Source organism: Myodes glareolus, chromosome 7, assembly GCF_982192425.1.
Source record: "Myodes glareolus chromosome 7, mMyoGla1.1, whole genome shotgun sequence".
NCBI classification, from domain to species: Eukaryota; Metazoa; Chordata; class Mammalia; order Rodentia; family Cricetidae; genus Myodes; species Myodes glareolus.
In genome coordinates, this window is record NC_142032.1 from 16,532,681 (window position 1) to 16,556,534 (window position 23,854).

Consider the following 23,854-nt stretch of genomic DNA (forward strand, 5'->3'; position numbering starts at 1 on the left):
TTTGTCTCCTGTTCTCCATGTGAATCAGTGCTAGTTTTTATTACCACCTGATGAACTGTTATCTGAGCTTCTTTCAATGTTGTTCATTCTAACAGTCCTCCTCATTCATATATCCCAATCCTCCATCAAAACTCCTCTAACCACTAAAAATCTGAATGGGGCTTACCCTATCTGCTTAAACTAAAATTTCAAAAATAAAATTATGATCAATAATGAGCCACATACACCCAGGGAAGCCACTATATATATACCAGTGTGATTTCTAAAATAGTATTAACTTCCAAATTCCACACAGAGGATGCATTCTTGATTATTACAAGACAATTGGTATGGGTATGAAAACTGCACTTGAATATAGTCAGATTTGCACATTACCATAAGATTTTACATATTATGGCTCAATTTAAAAACTAATTTTCAAATTGGTTTGTATTGTAATAATTAATCTTATTCATACTGGTAAATGCTTCTTAAATCTTTGAGAAAAACAGATCATTACAAAATAAATGGAATAGGCTCTAGCTTTGCCAGTTTCCCTTCTTTCTTCAGATTTAAGAACATTTTTTAAATGAGGGAGAGAAAAGGCAAAGGAAACTTAGGCAATGAAAGTAGAAAACACTGTCATTTTGGCTGCTATGATATGCATTCTGTGCCTTCCAGGCCAATTTTATGGATCAATTTTAAACAAAATATACATATTCTGTCCATCATTTAATAAATATTGCCTTTGATGGACTAGTCAGACTTGTGATCCCAACTACTGGAGACTAATGCCGGAAGATCACACATTCAAGACCTGCCTGATCTATGGAGTGAGTTTAAGGCCAGTCTGGGCAACCTGGCAATACCGTATTTAAAAGAAAAAAGGTTAAAAGGGACTGGAGATACAGCTCAGTGGTAGACTGCTTCCCTGGTGGGTGTAGGTTCTATCCCTAGGACTGAAAAAATGTTTCAAAATTCAGGTATAATGACACATGCCAGTAATCCCAATTCATGGAAAGCTAAAGCAAGAATATTGAGGTTGAAACCATATTGGGCTCTATAGCAAGGTCATGTTAGGCTAATAAATACTTAAGAAGCACATAGCTTTCTAACTAAGGTTTGGTCTGGCTTTGATTTTTCTCTTTGCAAATTATATTTAAATTTCTAAATCCCAATCCTCTCAACTCCTTTGCAGGGGGAGCAAACCCAGAGCCATCCTAAGATAACACTTCGCCACTGAGTCAGACACCAAACCTTTAATTTTTTAAATAAACCAAAAAGAAGTGGGGGGTGTCAATTCAGCAACTACAGCTATATTCCCATATTTAAATATTTAACTTTTACTAACCATTCATCTCAAGAACTAGAAAGTCAGGTAACAGATGACATCTTATCCTGTGTAAACACAGTTCTGCACAGCACACACTCCTTTCTTCAGCTCATTTTCTCTCTAATTTCACCCTAGATGACTCTCCTTGGCAAAACTGCAGAAAGCCAGACTGAGGATATGGCTCAGCAAGTAAAAGTGCTTGATGAGCACGCCTTAAAAGTCTTAAGATCTGAGTTCCATCCCCAGAGACCATGGCACATGCACACATGCACACATGCACACAAGCACAAAACACAGTAAGTAAAAATAAAATTCAAAGTAAAAACATTCTTAAAAACTGTAGAAAGTTAAAGATTACGATACTTTGTTTAAACTGCTTAATTTCTCCAACTATGTAAGTTCATCAGCTTTTAAAACACATATATGGAGGTTGGAGAGATGCTTTAGTGGTTAAAATCACTTACTACTCTTGCAGAGGACCAAGGCAGGGTTCCCAGCACCATGGATAGTGGCTCTAACTTGCCCTTAACTCTAGGTCCAGGGAACTCAATACCCTCTTCTGGCCTCTGTTGACACTAGGCACACAAATAGGCAAAATACCCATACACATAAAAATATATCATAACTTTTAAAAATATTATGTATATATATGCACATACATACACACACACACGAGCTAGAGATGTGGCTCAGCATTTAGGAGTACTTGCTGCTCTTGCAGGAGGCTGGAGTTTATTTCCCAGCACCCACATTAGGCAGCTCACAACCATTAGCTCCAGAAGATCCAACTACCTCTTTTGACCTTCACCCTAGTCATGTACCTCCACCCACACTCAAATGCACATATCCACATCTCTCCCACATACACATAATTTAAAATCTCTTTAAAAATAAAAATAAAAAAGCCTATGCAAAATAGAAGGGGTGCTAAATGAGTTTCTAATAAATCCAAGAGTAAGAGGGAAGACTGAAATATTGCAACAAAAGGTGTATGGTGCTTCAAGAGCACAGTATCACATGCCCGTCATGTTCAAAGGTTCAAATCCTCCCTGAGAATCCTGAGAGCCTGCACCCCTGCCCCACAGATACTCTTCACTGATGGAGGCCCTCCAGGCAACCGGCTGGCCTCAGCATTTACTATATGAAAGCTGAATGAGAAAATCTCCTAAACTCAGGTCCCTGTTGGTCAACTTCTAGGAGTAATAGAAGCTATAATAATCAACAACAAAAGATTGCTGCACTGAGAGTCTATGTATCCTTAAGCCATGGCAAAGAATTCCCTTTCCACTACTATATCAACTAAAAAAATTCAGGCCAAGAGAAATGTAGTTTTCCATCTGCCTTACAAGGCATTCAGACTCTTAACTTACCAAGTCAATGATCACCTTTTAAAAATTACATGTTTATTTATTTACTTATTTATTATGAGAGAGAAAGAGGAGGTGTACATGCCAAGGTGCACATGTGGAGGGAACAGGACAACTTAGGTAGAAGCAAATCTTTCCTTCTACTAGGTGGTCCTGGATCAGGTTGTCAGGCTTCATAGAAGGGGCCTTTGCCTGCTGAACCATCTTGCTGGCCAACCCATCAATTATCACCTTTTAAGGAGTCCTATTTATTAATTCATTCCAAAAATGAAACTATCTCCCTGTACAATGAAAGATGATCAAATCAGTCGTAGAAAAACTAAATAAGGGTTATAAAATTTGCAAAATGTGCCAGTCGGTGGTGGTGCACGCCTTTAATCCCAGCACTTGGGAGGCAGAGGCAGGCGGATCTCAATGAGTTCAAGACCAGCCTGGTCTATAAGAGCTAGTTCAAGAGCAGGCTCTAAAACTACAGAGAGACCCTGTCTTGAAAAAAAAGAAAAACAAACAAACAAACAAAATTTATTTGCAAAATCCACTATTATTAATAATAGGCTCCCAAAAATGCCAATTCAATTTTGAAATGTTCTGGAAAGACAGAATGAATTAAAGTCCATAACAACGGTAAATTCATCCACCAATCAAATATTTATTCCTCATGACCAGAGTGGACATAGCTGTATATAAAGAGAGATCTAAAGTTTATCAGATGGAAATTGTTTACTAAAAAATTTTGCTTCCCTTAATTACTTCATTTAAAGAGTTGTAAGTACTATTATTTCTACAGAAAAATAAAGGAGCTCAGAGACATTACAGTGACTAAATGGCAATAGCAGAAATAAGGTCGAGGTTCATCAAACACCTACTCTTATGTAATTTATACTCCTCTGTGTTCATACATATGCACGTACACACACATGCACACATCTGCACTGTGAGCACAGTGCTGGGAACTGAAACCAGAGCCTTGAGTATGATAAGCAAACATTCTAAGCTACACCCTAATATATACTCTATTTTAGGAGATAAATTAACGAACAGTCACTACAAGAAAGCATAAAAATAACACTGTTAGGCAATAGGTGTTATTAATGTTTTGCTTTTCTCAATATTTAGAAAAGTTCAGACATATGGGCTGAACAGATAGATCAGCAGTAAAGAGCACTGACTGCTCTTCCTGAGGACCCGGGATCAATGCTCAGCATCCACGTGGCAGATCACAACTGTCTGTAACTCCAGTTTTAGATATGCCATCTTCACACAGACATACATGCGGGCAAAATATGAATGCACAAGAAATAAAAAAATCATTAAATTATTTTTAAAAAGTTCAAACACAGGCCGTAGTTCTATTGCAGCAATATCACTGTAAGTTAATCACGTAAAGAACCTCCTCTTCTTGATTGCTTAGATTGTTCCTCGGTGATAGGATTCACATCTTTAAAATTCCCAATATGCTCTCTGCCTCTTACTTGCAGGTCAAGATGTAAGCTTTCAGTTCTGCCCTAGTTGCCTGACCCTGCTGCCTATGCGTCATCATCATGGATCTAAATAAAATCTTTGTCTTATCATTTTTTTTACTCTTGCAATGGTAAATGTTCAAAAAAATGTGTCCTTAATCATTAGATAACAGTGTAAAGCACACACCAGAGAGAAGAAACCACTTGCTAGAGCAGTGGTTAAGAGGTTCTAAACTACAATATTCTATTTAGTAAACTGTACATAAAAATAGCCTTTTAATGCTGTGATTCTGAGGTAAGTTAGTCTGGGATAAGGACTTGTTTCAAAAAGAAAGCAGGGGAGGCATTCTGAAAGTCACACATAGAATTGCATAATTTATTAAGACATAGGGAGTCAAAGATAGTTTAGGGGTCTAGTACTTACAGACCCTAGAGAAGTAAGGCCCACGCATAAGACTGTTGTAACCACCAAACTAATGGCCATGAAAAGGTGGGGAAGAGAAGACTCAATGGCAAATTATAAAAAAAGGAAGGGGGACAAATCAGAAATAACTCCAATATTTAAAACCTGAATGACAGGCTAGAGAGATGGCTCAGAGATTAAGAACCATGGTGGTTATTCTTGGCTGTCAACTTGACTAGACCTGGAATTAACTAAAAACCAGCTGGCTAGGCACACCTGTGAGGGACTTTTTTTCCTAATTAAATCATTTGAAGTGAGAAGACCCATTTCTAACCTGGATCTTTGAGGTGGGAATCTGGACCACACCTTCTGCTGGCAGCCTATATAGAGGCCATGGAAGGAAGAAGATTGCTATTGCTCTCTGTCTGCTTGCTCTGGCTCTCGATTTCCCTAGCAAATTCATTCACTTACTGGCATTAAAGGCTACTTCTTTAGGATTCCATTACACACTGAAGACCAGCTGAGTCATTCAATCCCATGGACTTAACAACTACTGGATTCTTGGACCTTCTGTTGGTAGACAGCCATTGTTGGACTAGCTGGACCACAACTTGTAAGTCATTCTAGTAAGTCCCATATATATATATATATATATATATATATATATATATATATATATACACACACACACACACACACACACACACACATACATATATATTCATACATACACACACACACACACACACACACATATATATTCATTCTATAAGTTCTGCTCTTCTAGAGAACCCTGACTAATACAAGAACATTTGCTGTTCTTCCTGAGGACCTGGGTTCAGTCTCCAGCACCCACAAGGGGGCCCATAAACCACCTATATCTCCAGTTCCAAGTGATCTTCTGGTGTCCATGGGCACATACATGCACAGAAACATACTGACAAACATACATAAATAATACAAATAAGATTATTTTTAAAAAAAACCCTAAGTGACTAGAATGGCAGAGGTGGACCCTGATTCTAGGTGGGAGAGCAGTCTGGAACCATGAGAAGGATGTGAAAGTAGATCTCTAGTATGTGAGTAGAAAGATACTGCATAAAGGCTTGAGTGAAAACCTTTAACAGGAGCCAGGAAAAGAGCGAGGAGCTAAGCATTTGCTGTGCAAATTTCAAGACCTGAGTTCGCACAACTCACAAAATGATAGAAATGATAGCACATGGTCTGCAATTCCAGTGGTCTATATAGCAAGACAGAGGGCTGAAACAGGAGAATCCCCAAAGGTCATTGGTCAACTGGCCTGGCATACCCAACTGCAAATTAAGTGAAAGTCTGTCTAGAATAGGTGGACAATAATGTTCAACACCTGAGGCTGTCCTCTGACTTCCAAACATCTGCCTGGCATGAGCCTATCTTGACTCATAAAAACCCAACAAGCACACACATGCACAACAACGTATACACACACACACACCCCTCTGTAATGACTACATACATTCATATAGACATGTGTATTATGAGTGTGTGTGTATGTATGTATGTATATGTGTGTGTGTGTGATTTACCTCTATAGAAGTGCAGACACATTTGGTTAAAAGTGCTTTTAAAAATAATATATACTGCTGAGCTGTGGTGGCAAATGCCTTTAATCCCAGCACTCAGAAGGTAGAGGTAGGAGGATCTCTGAGTTCAAGGCTAGCCTGGTCTACAGACTTGAATTCCAGGACAGTCAGGATTACACAATGAAATCCTGTCTCAAAAAAAAAACAAAAACAAAAACAAAAAAAACCCAAAAAACAAAAACAAAAAACAAAAAAAAACCAACCCCAATAGTAGTAATAACAATATACTAATTCATTTTCATTCTTACTTCCCCCAGGTTAATGTCAGTGATTTTAAACATAAGCTCTTTCAATAAAGTTTTAGACACACACACACACCCCAATCACACTAAAGGCATGGTGGTGGAACATACCTTTAATCTCAGCACTCAGAAGCAAAGGGAGAGGCAGCAGGCAGATCTCTTGAGTTTGAGGTCAGCCTGTTCTACAGAGTGAGTTCCAGCACAGCCAGGGCTACATAGAAACACCCAGTCTCAAACAAACAAACAAACAGACTGAAGCTTTTTAAAAAATATAAGTGCTAACTCTCCATTGTCTCCTCCCTATGTAAACAGTTCCATTAAACAGCGAGGTAAGCATGGGCTAAGCAAGCATTATGCTGAGTGACTGAAGTGGCCCAAGACAGGTTTTTGGAGTCCAAATAGCATGAGAATGATATCTCTGAGAGGGGATGGACCTGACTAGAAAGCAGTGAACAGGATGACCTGTTAGGCTTCTCAGAGGGGAAAAGCAGAATGAATGCTACATTGCTGAGTTATAACTGAAGATACTACTGTGGCACAAATATATCTTGAGAAAGAAAGTGTGTGTCTAAAACTTTATTGAAAGAGCTTATGTTTAAAATCACACACACACACACACACACACCATCTAAGAATGCCTAGGCTTACTAAAGCCCTAGTAGCAATAAACACAGTTGATTGTCTTATATACAATTATTCAGTAAATCAGAGTCTTAGAATATTGCAGAAAAAATCAGGGTAAATGCATAACAATCTAAAAAAAAGTTAAATAGTGTTAACAGATTATAATTGTGGCAAGCAAATTGTAACATGCTCTCCTAATGGCTTCTACCTCCTGGAATCCATGTCCCTTTTTAACCCCATTCCCTTGTGAGGGTAGGTCCTAGAACCTCGCTTCTAAGGGAGTATGCCAAAGATAATCAGATGCCATTATCCATGATTAGGTTACATAAAGTTAACTGCCATCTTGCTAAAGACTGAAGTGTCTGCTTGGCTTGCATGATTTAATGAAGCAAGCAGTCAGACTGAAGAGGACCACATGGCAAAGAATGAAGGATAGCCTTCACACAACAATCACATAAGAATTGAGACTCTCAGTCCGATAGCTCTTGAGGAATTCTGCCAGGTACACCTTGAAAGCTTGGAAATCAGCCTTCCTCATCGAGACTTCAAATAAGACAACAACCAAACCAACACTTTTGTCCCTGTGAGAGCTTTAGAAGCAGAGAACCCAGGTCATCTGTGCTCAGAACTGTTACTCCAAAAATCAGGGATACTAAATGTATCCTATTAATGCTATAGGTAAGTTAGTAAGCTTGACTGTGGCAAACATTTCACAAAGACTATGTATATAAAAACACATTGTATATGTGAAATATATATCATTTTAATTGACCAACTCTAACAGAATGAAAAAAAAACAGAATGGAGAAAAACTATATATATTTGAAAAGAGACGGATGTGAGAAAATTTTAGGAAGATGCCTGAATATAAGTCAAGGCATAGCACAATCTCAATGAAAGGGTCAGCACTTTTGAAATTTAGGAGCTAATGAAGACTTAAAAATAACTAAGGCCCAGTGAGATTGCTCAACAAGTAAAGGTACCTGCCATTAAGCCTGATAACCTGAGTACATATATATGTATACATACATACATACACATACATGCACACACATATATATTCAAACAAACAGCTAGGCAGTGGAGGCACACACCTTTAATCCCAGCACTTGGGAGACAGAGGCATGTGGATCTCTGTGAGTTCAAGACCAGCTTGGTCTACGCAGTTAGTTCCAGGACAACCAGGGCTACACAGAGAAAATTCTGTCTTGAAAAACAAAAAGGCAAAATAAAATAAGAATAAAAAGAATTTCATACACAGCAATCACTTTTCTATGCCTTCACAAACTGCTGTTCTAAGTTCAATTCAGTTCCTACTATTTATACTGTGTTGTGAAATATCTAAATAAGAACTATTTATTTGTAGATTTGTTTGTTTTGAAGCTCTAGTTGCCCTAAGCACACTATGTAGACCAGACTGGCCTCCAACCTACAAAGACCTGCCTTTCAAGTGCTGGAATTAAAGGCATGCACTACCCTGTCCAACTTAGAATATGAAAACTTTCCCTTTAATGTGAAAATGTTTTCTCAGGAACATCTTCATCTTTTCAAGTGTCATGATAATTTTCTTCATTTGTGTTAACAAAATTCACCTTCTCTAACTTCCTGTGGCTACACATCTAGACACTTTAATATCATCATATCATACAAACCGTGATATCATTATTGCCTGCTATTTCTTCTTTACCATCTTTACCTTTCACTCAAACTTCAGTTACTATTTTTGTTACTCTGTTTTACCTTTGTTCCCCGATTTTCAACTCTAATTATCACTATTTACAAAATATCACAGTGGGAAGAGAACAACACAACTAAATACTTTGTACGTAAACTCAGTAACAAGGGAGCAGCCACTAGGCACTAGCAGATTTTGAAGACATGATTGACCATAACACATGTTTTTTTTGAGTTATCATGGACTGAAGAATTGGTAAAAGACATGTAATTATAGTTAATATACCAAGCTAACTGAAATTCAAACCATGCTATTGAGAGGACTGGTATTACTTAACTAAATTGTAAATGAAATTTCTGTATATTGGAACTGTGCAAAATGAGAACTTACAAAACATTTAAAGTTACTTTTTACTCTGGGATTTTTCCGTTTTGTTGAGACAGTGTCCCATTATGTAACCCAGGCTGGCCTGGACCTTCCTAAGACAGGAGATTGTCCCACTTCAAATGTTGGAATTACAGCTAAGAGCCATCTCACATGGCTATGATGTGTAAAAGACAGGCAAAAGGACTTCAGGTTTTACCATGGTATCAATACCATGGTTTTACCACCACAGCCACAAAAACTGGGTGCAATATGTGAGGAAAATATTTGAAGATAATGCATAATGACAGATGAATGAGGTGGCCCACAAAACTGTACTAATTCTCTACAGAGGGAGGGGGCTGCTTCCATCAGTGACATCAAAAGGGGGAACCCAGAGCATAATGAGACTATATACTTGCAACCCAGAGTAGAATTTATAGAAGATAAAGAGATTAGATTAGAATTAAGCAAAGTGTGCCTTAAAGGAAAAGCCTTCATATAACTCAACCTGGAACTCACCTCCTCTTTACGTCTGTTCTTAAGCTCTTTCTGTACGTGGTGAAAGTCTGCAAGACTAGGCAAATGACCACGACAGAGCTATAAGCACCACAATTAGAAATCACAAAAACCCAGGGGAGTGTGTATTCTGTTCTGACCAGTCAGATTGCAGAAACCTAAATGAGACACTCAAAAAACCTAAGACACTAAAATGTGACAGCCCCAGAAACCTAAGTCATTTATACTGATAAACTCTACCAGAATAAAGGCCACTTGAAATCTATCCTAAAACAACAACAACAAAAATAAACAAAAAACAAAAACAAAAAAAACCTTAAGAATCCATGAAAACAGCATACAGCTGATCTACAAAACCAACCAAAATGAGCTCAATAGTTTCTCCCTCTCCTCTCTCCTACCCTCCTCTAAGATAGGATTACTCTGTGTAGCCCTAGCTATCCTGAAACTCACACTGGAGATCAGGCTGTCTGTCCTCCAATTCAGAGATCTGCCTGCCTCTGCCTCGCCAGTGAGGAAATTAAAGACATGTGCCACCACTGCTCAGCTGAGCTCAACAATTTCTAAAAAGAAAAAATATATATGTTCAATAATATAACATTCAGTATCTAAAAGTCAATTTAAGATGGACACAGTAGCACAAAGCTGCAAGCCCAGCATCCAGAGACTAAGAAGAGTTTGGAATACAACAAGACCAAGACCCATTCTGTCTCAAAACAAAATGAGATTTTCTAAAAAGAAAAAAATACAATATCTGAAATGGTAATTTCACAGGTAAGATTTTTTTTTCCTACAGATTAAACCTTGTAGAAAAAAGTAAAAATACAAAAATATGAAAAAAGTAATACATACTATGATGTACCAAGAGAAAAAGACTAAGAAAACAAAAACAAAATAAAAACAGGTTGGAGAGTTGGCTCCAGGGTCAATAACACTGGCTGCTCATCCAGAGGATCCAGATTCAATTCCCAGAACCACATGGCAGCTCACAACTGTCTATAACTCCAGTAGTTCCAAATATACATGAATGTAAAACACCAATGCACCTAAAACAAAAATCAATAAATCATTTAAAAAGAAAAATAAAAAAAGGCAACAAAACCTCGCTGACCTGTGAAAACTATCAACTGGTGTAACATATGTGCATAACTGGTCTTCCTCAAAGAAAACCTGCGTGGAAGAGGGAAGAAAAAAACAAACAGAAAATACTTTTGAAAAGAATAGTATTCCCAAATATATTTCAAAGACAATAAAATATATGAAAAGTGCCAGAAATATAAATATACCACTCCATGTTTTAAAACGTCTTCATTCAAAAACTTCTTTGAAAAAAAAATAAGCAGGTTGGAGAGATGACTCAGTGGGTAAAGGGTTTGCCAAGTGTGGGGGAACTCACTTGTAACCCAGCACTGGGGAAATGGGGATGGTGAGTAGAGATATATGATGCCAGGGGCTTGCAGCCTAGCCAAAATGGTGTGCTCCAGAGTCACTGAGAGGTCCTGTCAAAACAACAAACACAAGTGGAGGCTGGAAAGGTGACATCCCAAATAAGAGCTCTTCCAGAGGACCTGGGTTCAATTCCCAACACCCACATGGTGGCTTCCAATCATCTGTAATTCCAGTTCCAGAGGATAAAACACTCGCTTATGGTATCTTATGCGAATGAATGAATGAATGATTAAAAAATGAGGTGCATACTCACACACACAACTTAAAATAATACAAACAGCCTGGGGGTGATAGTACACATTTTAATCCCATCACTTGGGAGGCAGATCTCTGTGAGTTTGAGGACAGCCTGGTCTACATAGAGTTGTAGGACAGCCAGAGCTACAGAGAAAGACCCTGTGTTGAAAGAAAGGAAAAAGGTGGGGGGAGAAGGAGGAAGGAAGGCAATAATAGTATTACAAAAGTAAATAATTAAGATACAGAACAAAAAAGGAAGGACCTGACACTGACATCTACACATTGACATGCATGCATGCTCAAGCACATGCACGAGCATGCATGTTTACACAAACATATGTGTATGCATCCATGTACAAAACAGACATTTGTATAAAATAAGCAATGTAAGCAAAAATAATGAACTGTAGTGTTCACAACACACACAGAAGTAAAACATGACAAAAAAAATACAGAGTAGAAAATAGAAAGACCAAGTGTGAAAAGAAGTTATTTAAGAGAGACTATGGTAAATCCAGGCACATATTGTTTTACAAAGCAAACATTTTAAAAGTATGTATTTAATAAGGGTCTGTTACCCAAAATTTATAAAGAACTTTTCAGGAGACGGATAACTCAGTCAATAAAGTGCTTGTGCAAACATGAGGGTCTGAACTTGATCCTCAACATCCATGTAAAAAGCAAAACATGGTGGTGTGTGCTTACAATACCAGGGCTAAAGACAGGCAGAGCCCTGGGGCTCACTGGCCAGTCAGTCTATGGTGTGCTCCTGGCTGACCAACCAAAGGTTTTGTCTCAAAGAATAAGGTGAATGGCTCTTGAGAAACGAAACCTGAGGTTGACCTCTAGAATCTACACATATGTACGCACATTTGCATGTGACAAGTACACAAATAAGTTTTGTGCTGGAGATGTAGCAAAATAAAAAGCTTGTCTTGTATGTATAAAGCTCTGAGTAGAAAAATGAAAAGAAGAATAGGAGAAGGAAGAAAAACAACAGAGTACTTAGGACATGCATTCTGGAGGCTGAGATAGGAGGACTGTCTGAGTCCAAAAACTTGATAGCTTATATAACAACAATAACAACAAAAGCCAAGTAACGCAATTTTAAAATAGGCAAAAATGTTCAAAAAATCCCTAAAAAACAACAACAAAAAATAAAAATAAAAAAGCCAAAAAACAAATGGCCAAAACTCAAAAAGCCCTGTGCAATTTCTATATAGCAATTCTCAACCTGTGCGTCATGACCCCATTGGGGGTCAAACGACTCCTTCCTGCTTCTCAGATATTTACATTATGATTCAAAACAGTAGCAAAATTACAGTTATGAAGTAGCAACAAAAATAATGTTATGGCTGGGGGTCAGCACAGCATGAGGAACTGCATTAAAGGGTCACAGCATTAGGAAGGGTGAGAACCACTGCTCTAGAAGAATATGCAAATGATAACAAGTAGGAGAAGATTGTTCAACATTAAGGAAATAGAAATCAGAACATACACTTCACATCCAAGTAGGATGGCAATTCAAAACATACGGGAGTCAACCAGATACTACACGACAGGGCGTGCCAAGACACCCAGCTGTGTTGGAGCCTTGATGTCAAAGTACAAAACAATCCCGGGAGAGGAACTAATGCTAGAAAGGATGGAGAATAAAACAGGAACCTATAACATGCTGCTGGTGGAGACAGAAAATAGTTCGGAAGTTGTGGGAAAAGTTTGACAAACCTCAAAAAGGTAAACAGATGACCATCCTAGCAACTCTGCTTACCCATATATATAAAAGAATTGAAAATAAGTATCCATCAAATACATGTACACATATGTTCATAGCAGTATAACTCAAAATAGTCAAAAATGTGCAAATGGCCTAAATATTTACCAATGAAAAAATTGTACTATATGTTAAACAGGACATTATTTAGTCACAAAAACAAACTGAAACATTTTGTAACATGGATGAAACAAAAAAATATTGTGCTAAGCAAAAAAAAAAAAAGCCAGAAACAAATTATGAAATATCCAGAACAGGAAACACATATAGACAGAATACAGATTGGCAATTGCTGGAGGAGAAAATAGAACCTGTATAAGAGATATAAGTTTTATATGGCACTGATGTGGGATTCCCCTCTGTATGCTGTGAATATCATTGGTTAATAAAAAAAAACTGTTTTGAGCCTATAGCGGAGCAGGGCAGAACAGAGGTAGGCAGGGAAAACTGAATGCTGGGAGAAAGAAGTTGGAGTCAGGGAGAAACCATGTAGCCCTGCTGGAGACAGACACCAGAACTTTACCTGGTAAGCCACAGCCTTGTGGTGATACACAGATTAATGGAGATGGGTTAATTTAAGATATGAGTTAGCCAGAAATATACTTAAGATATTGGCCAAACAATATTGCAAATAATATGGTTTCTGTGTGATTATTTTGGGGCTCAGCAGCCAGGAACTAACTAATTGCCTCCAACAACATAGCATAATGGAAATATTCTGGAATTAAAGATTGTGGATGTGTAATTTTCACTGCATAATTAACATTTTATGAATTTTAAATGCGTATTACACAACATGAAAGTAGACACTTATGGCTCACACATTCAGGAAGCTGAGGCAGAAGGATAGAAAGCTAGCCTGGGCTATATAGCAAAAGCTTGTCTAAAAGAAGTATATTTTAATCTCTAAAGGAAGCATTAAAAAAATTCCTGCTATGCCAACAGAAGAAATAGAATAACAAAAATTAATTAATCCAAGGCAAGTTTAAAAACAGATGAGACAAATAGCAAAATGGATTGTTTAAACTTAATCATATAAATATCTATATGTGTACGTGCATACATACTATACAATACACTAGTCACCTGTGGCTACTGTGCACATAAATGGTGGTATATTCTGAACAAAGCTGTTGAAATACCCACTGAATTTTTTAAAAATGTAAAACAAACCATCAATAACTTTACACTGAATGCATGCTGAAATGATAAAGAATACTGGGTCAAAATATATTATAAAAACGTGAAATGCTTTTTTCACATCTTTGAAACTGCTTCAAAATTTAAAGTATTTCGATCTCCCTAATAATAGAACTTCCAACTGATAAGCAAAATAGGGGCTATAGCTCAGTGCTTTATCTTATCTATCATGTGTGAGGCCCAGAAATCAGTATCATGCACAAAAGAAAGGGAGGGAGAACATACAGTTCTGTAACTACAGTTTGAGACTTTAATACATATCCTCCAGGAACTTGAGAAAAATCAGCACAAGGAAATGGAGAATGCAGTAAATGAACCTGGCCTGATGACTTAACCTTAGGCACCATACCCATCAAGTACAGTGCACATACTCTTTTTAAGTACTCTTAAAAAGTACTGTTATCAGGACAGACTGTATGGTGGAGCATGATTGTCGTTTAGAGACTGAAGCTGCAGAATGTACTGCTGATCAGCATAACTATCATGAGAAGGTGACTAAAGAGGGTCCTAGTTCCATGCATGACACAGTAAGCACACGCCTCCTGTATCTACCACTGAATTCAGCTAACAAAAATGACCAGAACACATGGAGCACTATTAGAGGCCTCTGAAAAGTAAATAGTAGCAAGTGGGTGAGGAAGAGGACCTTAACATAGTACTGAACCAACAATGAATTTACCTTTTTATTATTCCTCCAATATCCACCAGCCGGAACTGCAGCCTGAAACCCAAAAGTGAGCATCAGTGTAGGTACAGGGCTCCAGAAAAAGCCTAATTCTAGTTCAAGTTCTGTAGTGTATCCTGAGAGAATGAAAATTCTCACATTCCTCTTTAAATTCTCTGCATATCTCTAAACAATCCCATGATAAAAGTCACCAAAGAAACAGTGACCCACAGGAACCCAGAACTGTGAAATAAGGAGCCCACTCCTTTGACCAGAAGGGAGAGGCAAAGCTTCACTGCTTTCCATCGCCCCAACCCTGCCCGTTATCCCTTTCATCATTTACTCCCACATGAATTATTAACATTTTTCAGACTTAAATAAAGCCCTGCCTTTCTAGATATAAGACTGAAATAAGTAAACCTAAGAAACTAGACAGTACCGATACTTAGACTGAGGGGAAGACTCCAGGAAAGCAATCCTGTAAAGGGTTACTGAACTTCAGTGTATGGGTGGATATAACAAACAAGCAATCTAGACTCTCAGAACTGAATTATAACACAGTCCACCAACCAGATCCCAGGGCAGCCATGAGTATTAGCAACAGACACAGACCTCAATGCTGACTGCAGAGGCTTGCTTAAAGCTGGGATAAGATGGTGGACCCACAAACTCACAGCCTTCTTCTCATAGCCTCCCCTAAGCACTGAGATTACACCTGTAGGTAATACACTACAGGCATCAGAAAATAGAACCATTTTTATGAAATTAGAATACAATGCAGATCCTTGTAAGAGATGGTAGCAGTGCACACCTTTAACCCCAGCACTTGGGGCAGAGGCAGGTAAATCTCGAGTTCAAGCCCTACAAATCAAATTCCAGGACAGCCAGGGCGATACAGAGTAAACCTGTCTCAAAAAAACAAAAACTATATATATAAAAAGAAGCCAATGACAAACCAAATATGCATACCAAAAAGGCAAAAATTTCAACTCTGTCAGCCAAAACTGAAATCACAGAGATGCTGGAACTGTGAGAACTTTAATAAAGCTGGAATGAAAATGCTCCAATAACTAAGGGTAAACACTCTTGAAATAAAAAGTACTAGCAAAGAAGCAAATGGAAGTGTTAGAATTGAAAATAAGTAAAACTTTAAATCTCGCTGAATGAACTCAATAGAAGCAGAATAAAGATTACAAACCAGTATCTCATATGAACATACAAGCAACATTCTCAACAACAAAATACTGACAAAATCTAGCAACATACAGGCAGGACTATAAACCATGCCCAAGTGAGATCTATCCTAAATATGAAAATAATTGTTGTCTTGGGATCTAAAGATAACTGATACCTGGCTCTACTTCTCATGGGGTCTAACTGTATATCTTCCTTTAGTTCCATGAACAATCCCTGTATCTTTTAAGAGTTGCCCATCCTTAAAGGGGAAATTAGGCAACTTGACATTTGAAATCAGAAGCAATTGATAATGACACACAATTCCAAAGAGTTTATAATCTAGTAAAAAACATGAAATTTAAAAGCTTAATTTAACATTTTAAAAGTATTCTTTTTATAAGTGTTTTTTAATGATTTATTTATTCTTCTGAGTATGGGTATTTTGCCTGCATGTATGTCTGCACACCAGATGAGTGCTTGGTGTGCAAGTAGGGCAGGAGAGGGCACTGGATCTCTTGGAACTAGAGTTGCAGATGGTTGCGAGCAGCAGTGTAGGTGCTGGGAACTAAGCCAAGGTCCTCTGCAAGAGCAGTCAGGGAGTGCTCTTAACCTCTGAGCTATCTCTCCAGCCTCCACATCACTTTGTTTGTTTGTTCTTTGAAACAGTTTCTCTATGATGCTGTTCTGGCTATCCTGTAACTTGCTATCTCAACCAAGATGGCCTTGAACTCTAAGAGACCACCTGCACCTGCTTCCAGAATGCTCGTATTTAGGGTGTGTGCCCCCACACCTGGCCAGCCCCATCTTAACATTTAAAAACACTTACAAATCACTGGACAACACCATGTGGGTGGCTCACACCTGACTACAGTACTCTGGGAAGGGAAAGAATTACAGCAGATTCAAGGCCGATTATAGGCCACAGAAGAAAAGATAAGAAGAAAGACAGTGATGCACAAATTAAGATTAAAATATTGGCGGGCAGTGGTGGCACACGTCTTTAATCCCAGCACTTAGGTGGCAGAGGCAGGCGGATCTCTGTGAGTTCGAGGTCAGCCTGGTCTACAAGAGCTAGTTCCAGGACAGGCTCCAAAGCTACAGAGAAACCCTGTCTCAAAAAAATAAAAAAAATATAAAATATTGCTAGCTTGATATGACCATAAAATTCACCTGCTCTTATTATAACCTTGGGAAGCCTTACTCACTACTCTAGTACACATGGATTATTGTACAACTGACAGGAAACTTTTTTTTTTTTTTGGACAGGTTCTCGTTGGCCTGGAACTCACTATATAGCCAATGAAGACCTTGAACTTCTATCCTGCTCACACCTCCCCAGTTTAGGAAAATTTTACAGCAAACTTAGCCAAGTGCCAGATCTAACTTATGTTAATACAAATGAAAACTAAAACACAAGTATTTGGCAATTAGGAAAATTAGAATGTTGATAACAGAAAATTGTTTTCTTATTTCATTCTTATGTCTTGCCAGTGGCTTTTAAGATCTTTTGTTTTCTGTACTAAAGCAGAACAGTGAAAATGTTTTTATAGAAAGCTGAAAAAAAAGCTATGTATTAATTTGCTTTGGGTCGTTCTAGTCTCTCTGGTAAAGTCATAATTAGGAAGGCCTTTTTAGGGTTGATTCTAGTCTCACAGGTACAAAGCTCCTCCATATCTGGAAAATCTAAATTCCTATGTGAAGAGGCTGTGTTTTTAAAACATATTATTTACACAATTCATTGGAATGGCTCTTCTGGAAGCTGGGTGGCTCTCTTATGCAATTATGTACTTAGGAACCCTCCCCTACACAGCCATGGAAATTCAAGTAAGAATAATTTACTGGGTATGCACAGTTATTAGAATTTTAAAGCATTTTTTTGTTCAAAATTCTAGTTTATCAGACAGTTATATTTGACTAAATGTGTCCTTAATCAATAATAATGAGCAATGTTTTAGGAGGTAGCCAGGCTTGAACTGTGATGTTAAAGGAATCTTGGGGGCTGCTGCCCTCCCTCCTGTTAAAGGCTCTCCCTCCCTGTCTACCCGCCAAGCTTTGTGGTGAAATTAACAACTAGGATTCTAAACATCTGTATTAGAATACTGACTTCAATTACAGATGCAGAACTTTATCTGTAAGGAACTGTTAGGAACATTTTAACAGTGAAGAAGCTGGGAGCACACAAACTAAGACTGTTGAATTTGAAAGAATAAAATAACTTTAAAAATTAGATAAAGTAGTAAACATCGGCAGGCAACAGGGCATCACAGCACTATCTAGAACTGAACGTTTCTGATACCAAAAAAAAAAAAGTCATTTTGGGGCTGGGAATGTAGGTCAGTTGAAAGAGTGTTGCCTAGCACGTCTAAAGCCTAAGTTCCATTCCCAGCACCACATAAACTGCAGTGGCCCACACCTGTAATCCAAAAGAACAGGAAAGGCGGAAGAAGGATTAAAAGTTCAAGGTCCTCTTCTGTTACATGACAAGTTTCAGGACAGCCTAGGACACATGAGACTTTTTTTTTTTAATCATTCTGCTGGGTATGTTGGCTGGCCCTTTAGTCCCAGCACTCAGGAGGCAGAGACAGATGGGCATATTTCTGTGGATTTGAGGCTAGCATAGACTACATAGAGTTCCAGGTCAAAGCTACATAGTGAAATCCACCCCCAGTGCACTTGCACATGCATGCATGTGTGTACACACACACACTTTTTAATAAACATGTACAGAGTTGCAAGCATACATTACATTACATGTAATGTAATGATGAACATTACAGACAGAGGCAGGCAGTGTCTTACTTCCCTTAAGAGAACAAAAAGTCTTTACTCTCTTTGTTATGCCTGCTTTGAATTCCTGTTTTGTTTTGTTTTTTTAAGTGATCATTTTCTTGTTCATAGGAAACCTGCAATTACCTCAGATTAGGTTTTAAAAACTCAATTACCTATACCTGTACTAAGTTTTTGCTTACCACAAAAGATCATTTGCCCACATTGGAATTACACTATATTAAATTAAAGTTTAAAAAGTCAAGTAGCCGGATAGTGGTGGCACATGTCTTTAATCCCAGCACTCGTGAGGCAGAGGCAGGCAGATCTCAGAGAGTTTGAGGCCAGCCTGGTCTACAGAGTGAGTTCCAGGACAGGCTTCAAAGCTACAGAGAAACCCTGCCTTGAAAAAACCAATATATATCTAGTGTCAAGTAAAGGGCAAGGAAGGTACTTTTGTAATGGTACCTATAACTGCAGACTCAGAGTTGAGAAAGACGGTCATAGAAGGCTTCTATGACAACCCCAACCCAAAAAAGTACCAGCCTAGACAGAAAGTCATTGAAGACAACTCTTATAAATCGCCATAATAATGCTGACATGCAGCTCTCCACAGCGAGGGCTTCTGGCGGAGGTGTGGGTGGGGAAAGACTCAGTTTTCTTTAGTGGGCTGGCTACTGGGAGTTTGACCATGCTCCAGTATTTGGGCAACACAAATTGGACTCCCTCCCTCCCCGCTTCGTTTCCTCTTTTTCTCCTCCTCTTCTCCTCCTCTTTCTTTTGATGGGAGTAGTTCACAAGGGTGTGGGGCAGACCTGGAAGGACTGAGAAGTCAGTGTGATTTGGGTACAATCCTATTACAATAAGCTTCAAAGAACTGTCCAGATTCCTTTATTACCTTAGAATTTACTGCATTAAATACTATTTTAAATAACTGGGCCACCAGCTGAAGCTTTTAGTAATGTAGAATTGGCCTATCTGCATGCTTCCAATGGCCAGTGCTCACTGGGAAGATTAGGCTATATGTATTTCTGAGAGATGGAAGGACTGAAAACAGAAGAGAGCAGCATTCTTCCACTGTGCTGAACATCTTTGCCACTTTCCCATGATGGGCTTATATATTGATGCAGAGTTGTTGCCGTGACCCCACAAAGGGGCACCATTTTAATAAAGCACATACTGAGGCCTGGCTATCTACCATATCAGACTCTTTATCTCCCCCCACCAGGGAAAGGCAGCAAAAAAAACCACAGTAAGATCCCTTTTGGAGAAAAGTTTAAACCCTTGAGTGATACTTAGGAGCGACTCCTTCACAGATGAGCCGGGGAAGCTCAAACAGCACGGTCTGTGAGTTTCCTCTAAGGAGGACGGCTGCTCATGAAAGGATCACCTGGTACCAAACAGGATTTCAATGACTGCAAACTAAGTCTCCCACCTCTCTCGGGTACTCCTTAACTTTTGTGGAAGAGATAAAAGAAAATTACCTCCTCATTAGAAAGAAAATAAATGGCTACATAAATAAAGACAACCATACTGCATCTGATTTCCTGGGTACCATTGAGAAAAGTAACTCATTCTCAGCAGTGTTTATTTTACTATTTGCAAATAGCTGACTGACTGGCAGCTACAATATATGAAATAAATAAGCACTTCAAAGACCAAGTGTCATGTTCCCTGGTAAGTAACAAATATGAGCATTACCTACCCTCCCCACCCAGGGTGTGGAATTTAGCAGGAGAATAGATTTATTGGCTATCTGATTGCTTGACGTGTTGTGAGAACGTTTTCTGTGATGCTGAGGTTATTACTGAGGTTAGATAAGAAAATCTCCCCTCCCTCAGGACGCTAGTATTCAAAGTTACATATTCACAATAAGGAGACAAAAATGAGTATTTCTGAAGCAAGTGAGATGTGACAACAAAGAGAACTGGGGAATGACGAGTACACCTATAATCTTCCTTCAAGGAAAACAAAGAACATGATCTTCCAACTCAGCTTATCATAAGCCAACATGCAAACCAGTACATCCCAAATGCACACCCTGGTATCACCCATTTTCAGAAAACCAACTTAACCTGCATCTGATACTAATATGAAATCTTTTTTACACCCTCCCCCTGCCCCCGAGACAGGGTTTCTCTGTGTAACAATCCTGGCTGTCCTGAAACCTGCTTTGTAGACCAGGCTAGTCTCGAACTCACTGAGATCTGCCTGCCTCTGCCTCCCAAGGGCTGGGATTGAAGGTGTGCGTCACCACTGCCCGGTAATATGAAATCTTTTTACAGGTTTATAAACTAGCTTTAAAAGCTTAGACTTGCCCAAAAGAGAGAAATCATACCTCAGTTGTAGAAACCTAGCCAATTCCCCAACACGAGTGAAGCCTTGGATCTTGGAGGAGTATCAACAACTGCCACTTTACTAAACCAGTGCAATCCCTAACTACATGCTAAATATTTGTCTTTATACCCATGGAAGTCTAGTCCTCACCCCTCACCAAGGAAACTTCTCTATGCAACAGATGGAAACCATTAACAGAAAACTACAACCCATGAAATGCAGAGTTGTAGAGTCCAATCTCAACTGAAACACCTACAATGGAGCTCCTGCACCTTAGGCTCAGGCATCACTAAGAGCTGGCAAAAAGACTAAAGAGCCAAGGAAGAGGAGTTTGCTGAAAGGTTGTGAATCCTAGTCATTTCTGAAGCTATACCCATGAAGTCTCGCCAAAATGGCTGTGCATATATAACCTAAACAAGGAACACACCAATAGACATGTTAACATAGATGGGGAAAGCTCAAAAGGCCTCAACCCTTCACAAAGAACTTACAGGAAAAAAAGGAGTGTTGAGATTAGGACAGACAGTCTTTCCCAGGCAAGAGAACAACAATTGGTTATCCAATACCAAACGGTCAGCCTTGAAAACATACATGAACAGGACTAGGCTCCTGGGCAGAGATCAGTCAAGTGACATGACCTCTGAGTTAATCGGAATCCCTGAGCCACTGCATCTGGTTCGCTGTCAGTGAGAAGAGAAATGTGAGGAAGATCACCTGGAGACAAGAGTCACAGGGGAACTCCATGAGCAGAAGCAGGTAAGAGGGAACAACTGCCAAAGGAACAGGCCTGAGCCAGAGACCTATGCAGGAGCAGACGAAAGCCAGGGACATCCACAGGAACAGGTCCGAGCTACCTACCTCCACCAGAGAAGGCCTGAGCCAGTGACCTCTGCCAGAGCAGGCTGGAGGCAATGACCTCCACAGGAGCAAGTACAAGGGAAGAGACCACTGAGGGAGCAGGCCCAAGCCAGAGACCTCTGCAGGACAAGGCCAGAGTCAGGGTCCTCTGAGGGAGCAGGCCGGAGCCAATGGCCTCTGCCAGAGCAGGCCCTTGCAAGCAACCTCCGCAGGAACAGGTATGAGGGAGTGACCACCAAGAGAGCAGGCCTGAACCAGAGACCTCTGCAGGACCAGGTCCAAGGCAGGGACATCCGTGGGAACAGGCCCAAGCCAGCCACCTCTGACAGAGAAGGCCTGAGCCAGCAACCTCTGCTGGAGCATGCTTGAGGTAGTGACCTCCACAGGAGCAGGTACAAGGGAGTGACCATCGAGGGAGCAGGCCTGAACGACCTCCAGGAGTGCACAGCAATCTCTGGGAGTGCCAAGCAATGAGCAACCTCCAGGAACACCTAGTGACCAACAGAGTGACTGGAATTGTGGCCCTGACTGCACCACAAGGAACAACCATCTGCGCCCACTGGCACCTGGAAGACTGATCACCAGAGAGAGCCCCAACTACACCAATCGAAGAAAAAGATGGGTAAACAGCATAAGAACACACCCAACACCATAAAGAACACACAACACCAACAAAAACTAGTGGCTCTAAAACAGCAAAACCTGAACACTCCAATATAGATGAAGTAGAAGAAAATGACCTAAAAAATAACTTTAGGAGAATGTTTGAAGCCCTTAAAAAAGAAATGAAAAACTCCCTCAAAGAAATGGAGGAAAATACAAACAAAAAATTGAAAGAAATCCCTTAAAGAAAAAGCAATCAAACAGATGAAGGAAACAATTCGAGATTTGAAAACAGAGGCAATTAAGAAAACACAAACTGAGGGAATTCTGGAAATGGTAATTATGAGAAAATGATCAGGAACCACAAATGCAAGCATAAACAGCAGAATACAAGAGATGGAGGAGAGAATCTCAAGCGCTAACGATACAATAGAGGAAACAGACTCATTGGTCAAAGAAAATATTAAATCTAACAAAAACTTAACACAAAATAGGCAGGAAATATGGGACACAACGAAAAGACCAAACCTAAGAATAATAGGGATAGAAGAAGAAGTCCAACTCAAAAGCACAGAAAATATATTCGATAAAATCACAGAAGAAAACTTTCCCAACCTAAAGAAAGGCATGCATATGAAGATACAAGAAGTTTACAGAACACCAAATAGATTTGATCAAAAAAAAAAAAAAGTCTCTTCACCACAGAATAAAGAAAGATATTAAGAGCTGCAAAGGAAAAAGGCCAAGTAACATATAAGGGCAGACTTATTAGAATTACACCCGAATTCTCAATGGAAACAATGAAAGCCAGAAGGTCCTGGTCAAGCGTTATGCAGACATTAAGAGACCACGGATGACAGCCCAGACTACTATTCCCAGCAAAACTTTTAATCACCAGAGACAGAAAAAACAAGATATTCCAAGACAGAATCAGACAACCAATACCTAGCCACGAACCCAGCCCTACACAAAGTACTAGAAGGAAAACTCCAACCCAAGGACGTTAGCTACATCCACAAAAACACAGACAATAGAAGATTACACAGCAGCAAATCCCAAAGGCAGCAAAAACACATACAACAACATCACCAACAACAAAAACAAAAATGACAGAAACTAGCAATCACTGGTCATTAATATCCCTTAATATAAATGGACTCAAGTCACCTATAAAAAGGCATAGGCTAACAGACTGGATATGAT

General features: G+C 39.2%; 1 protein-coding gene across 13 annotated transcripts in view; it reads right to left on the reverse strand.

Annotated features, from left to right (window-relative positions):
* Btrc (beta-transducin repeat containing E3 ubiquitin protein ligase) overlaps window positions 1–23,854 on the reverse strand; it is a 185,612-nt gene that overhangs the window by 116,153 nt on the left and 45,605 nt on the right. For 7 of the 13 annotated variants that reach the window (XM_085693992.2, XM_048439126.3, XM_085693994.2 and 4 more), the window contains exon 2: window positions 14,927–14,968. The exons of the other annotated variants lie outside the window; for them this stretch is intronic. In XM_085693992.2, coding sequence (XP_085550118.1) covers window positions 14,927–14,968 — 42 coding nt within the window. The remainder of the gene's footprint in view (window positions 1–14,926; window positions 14,969–23,854) is intronic. 13 annotated transcript variants of the gene reach the window in all.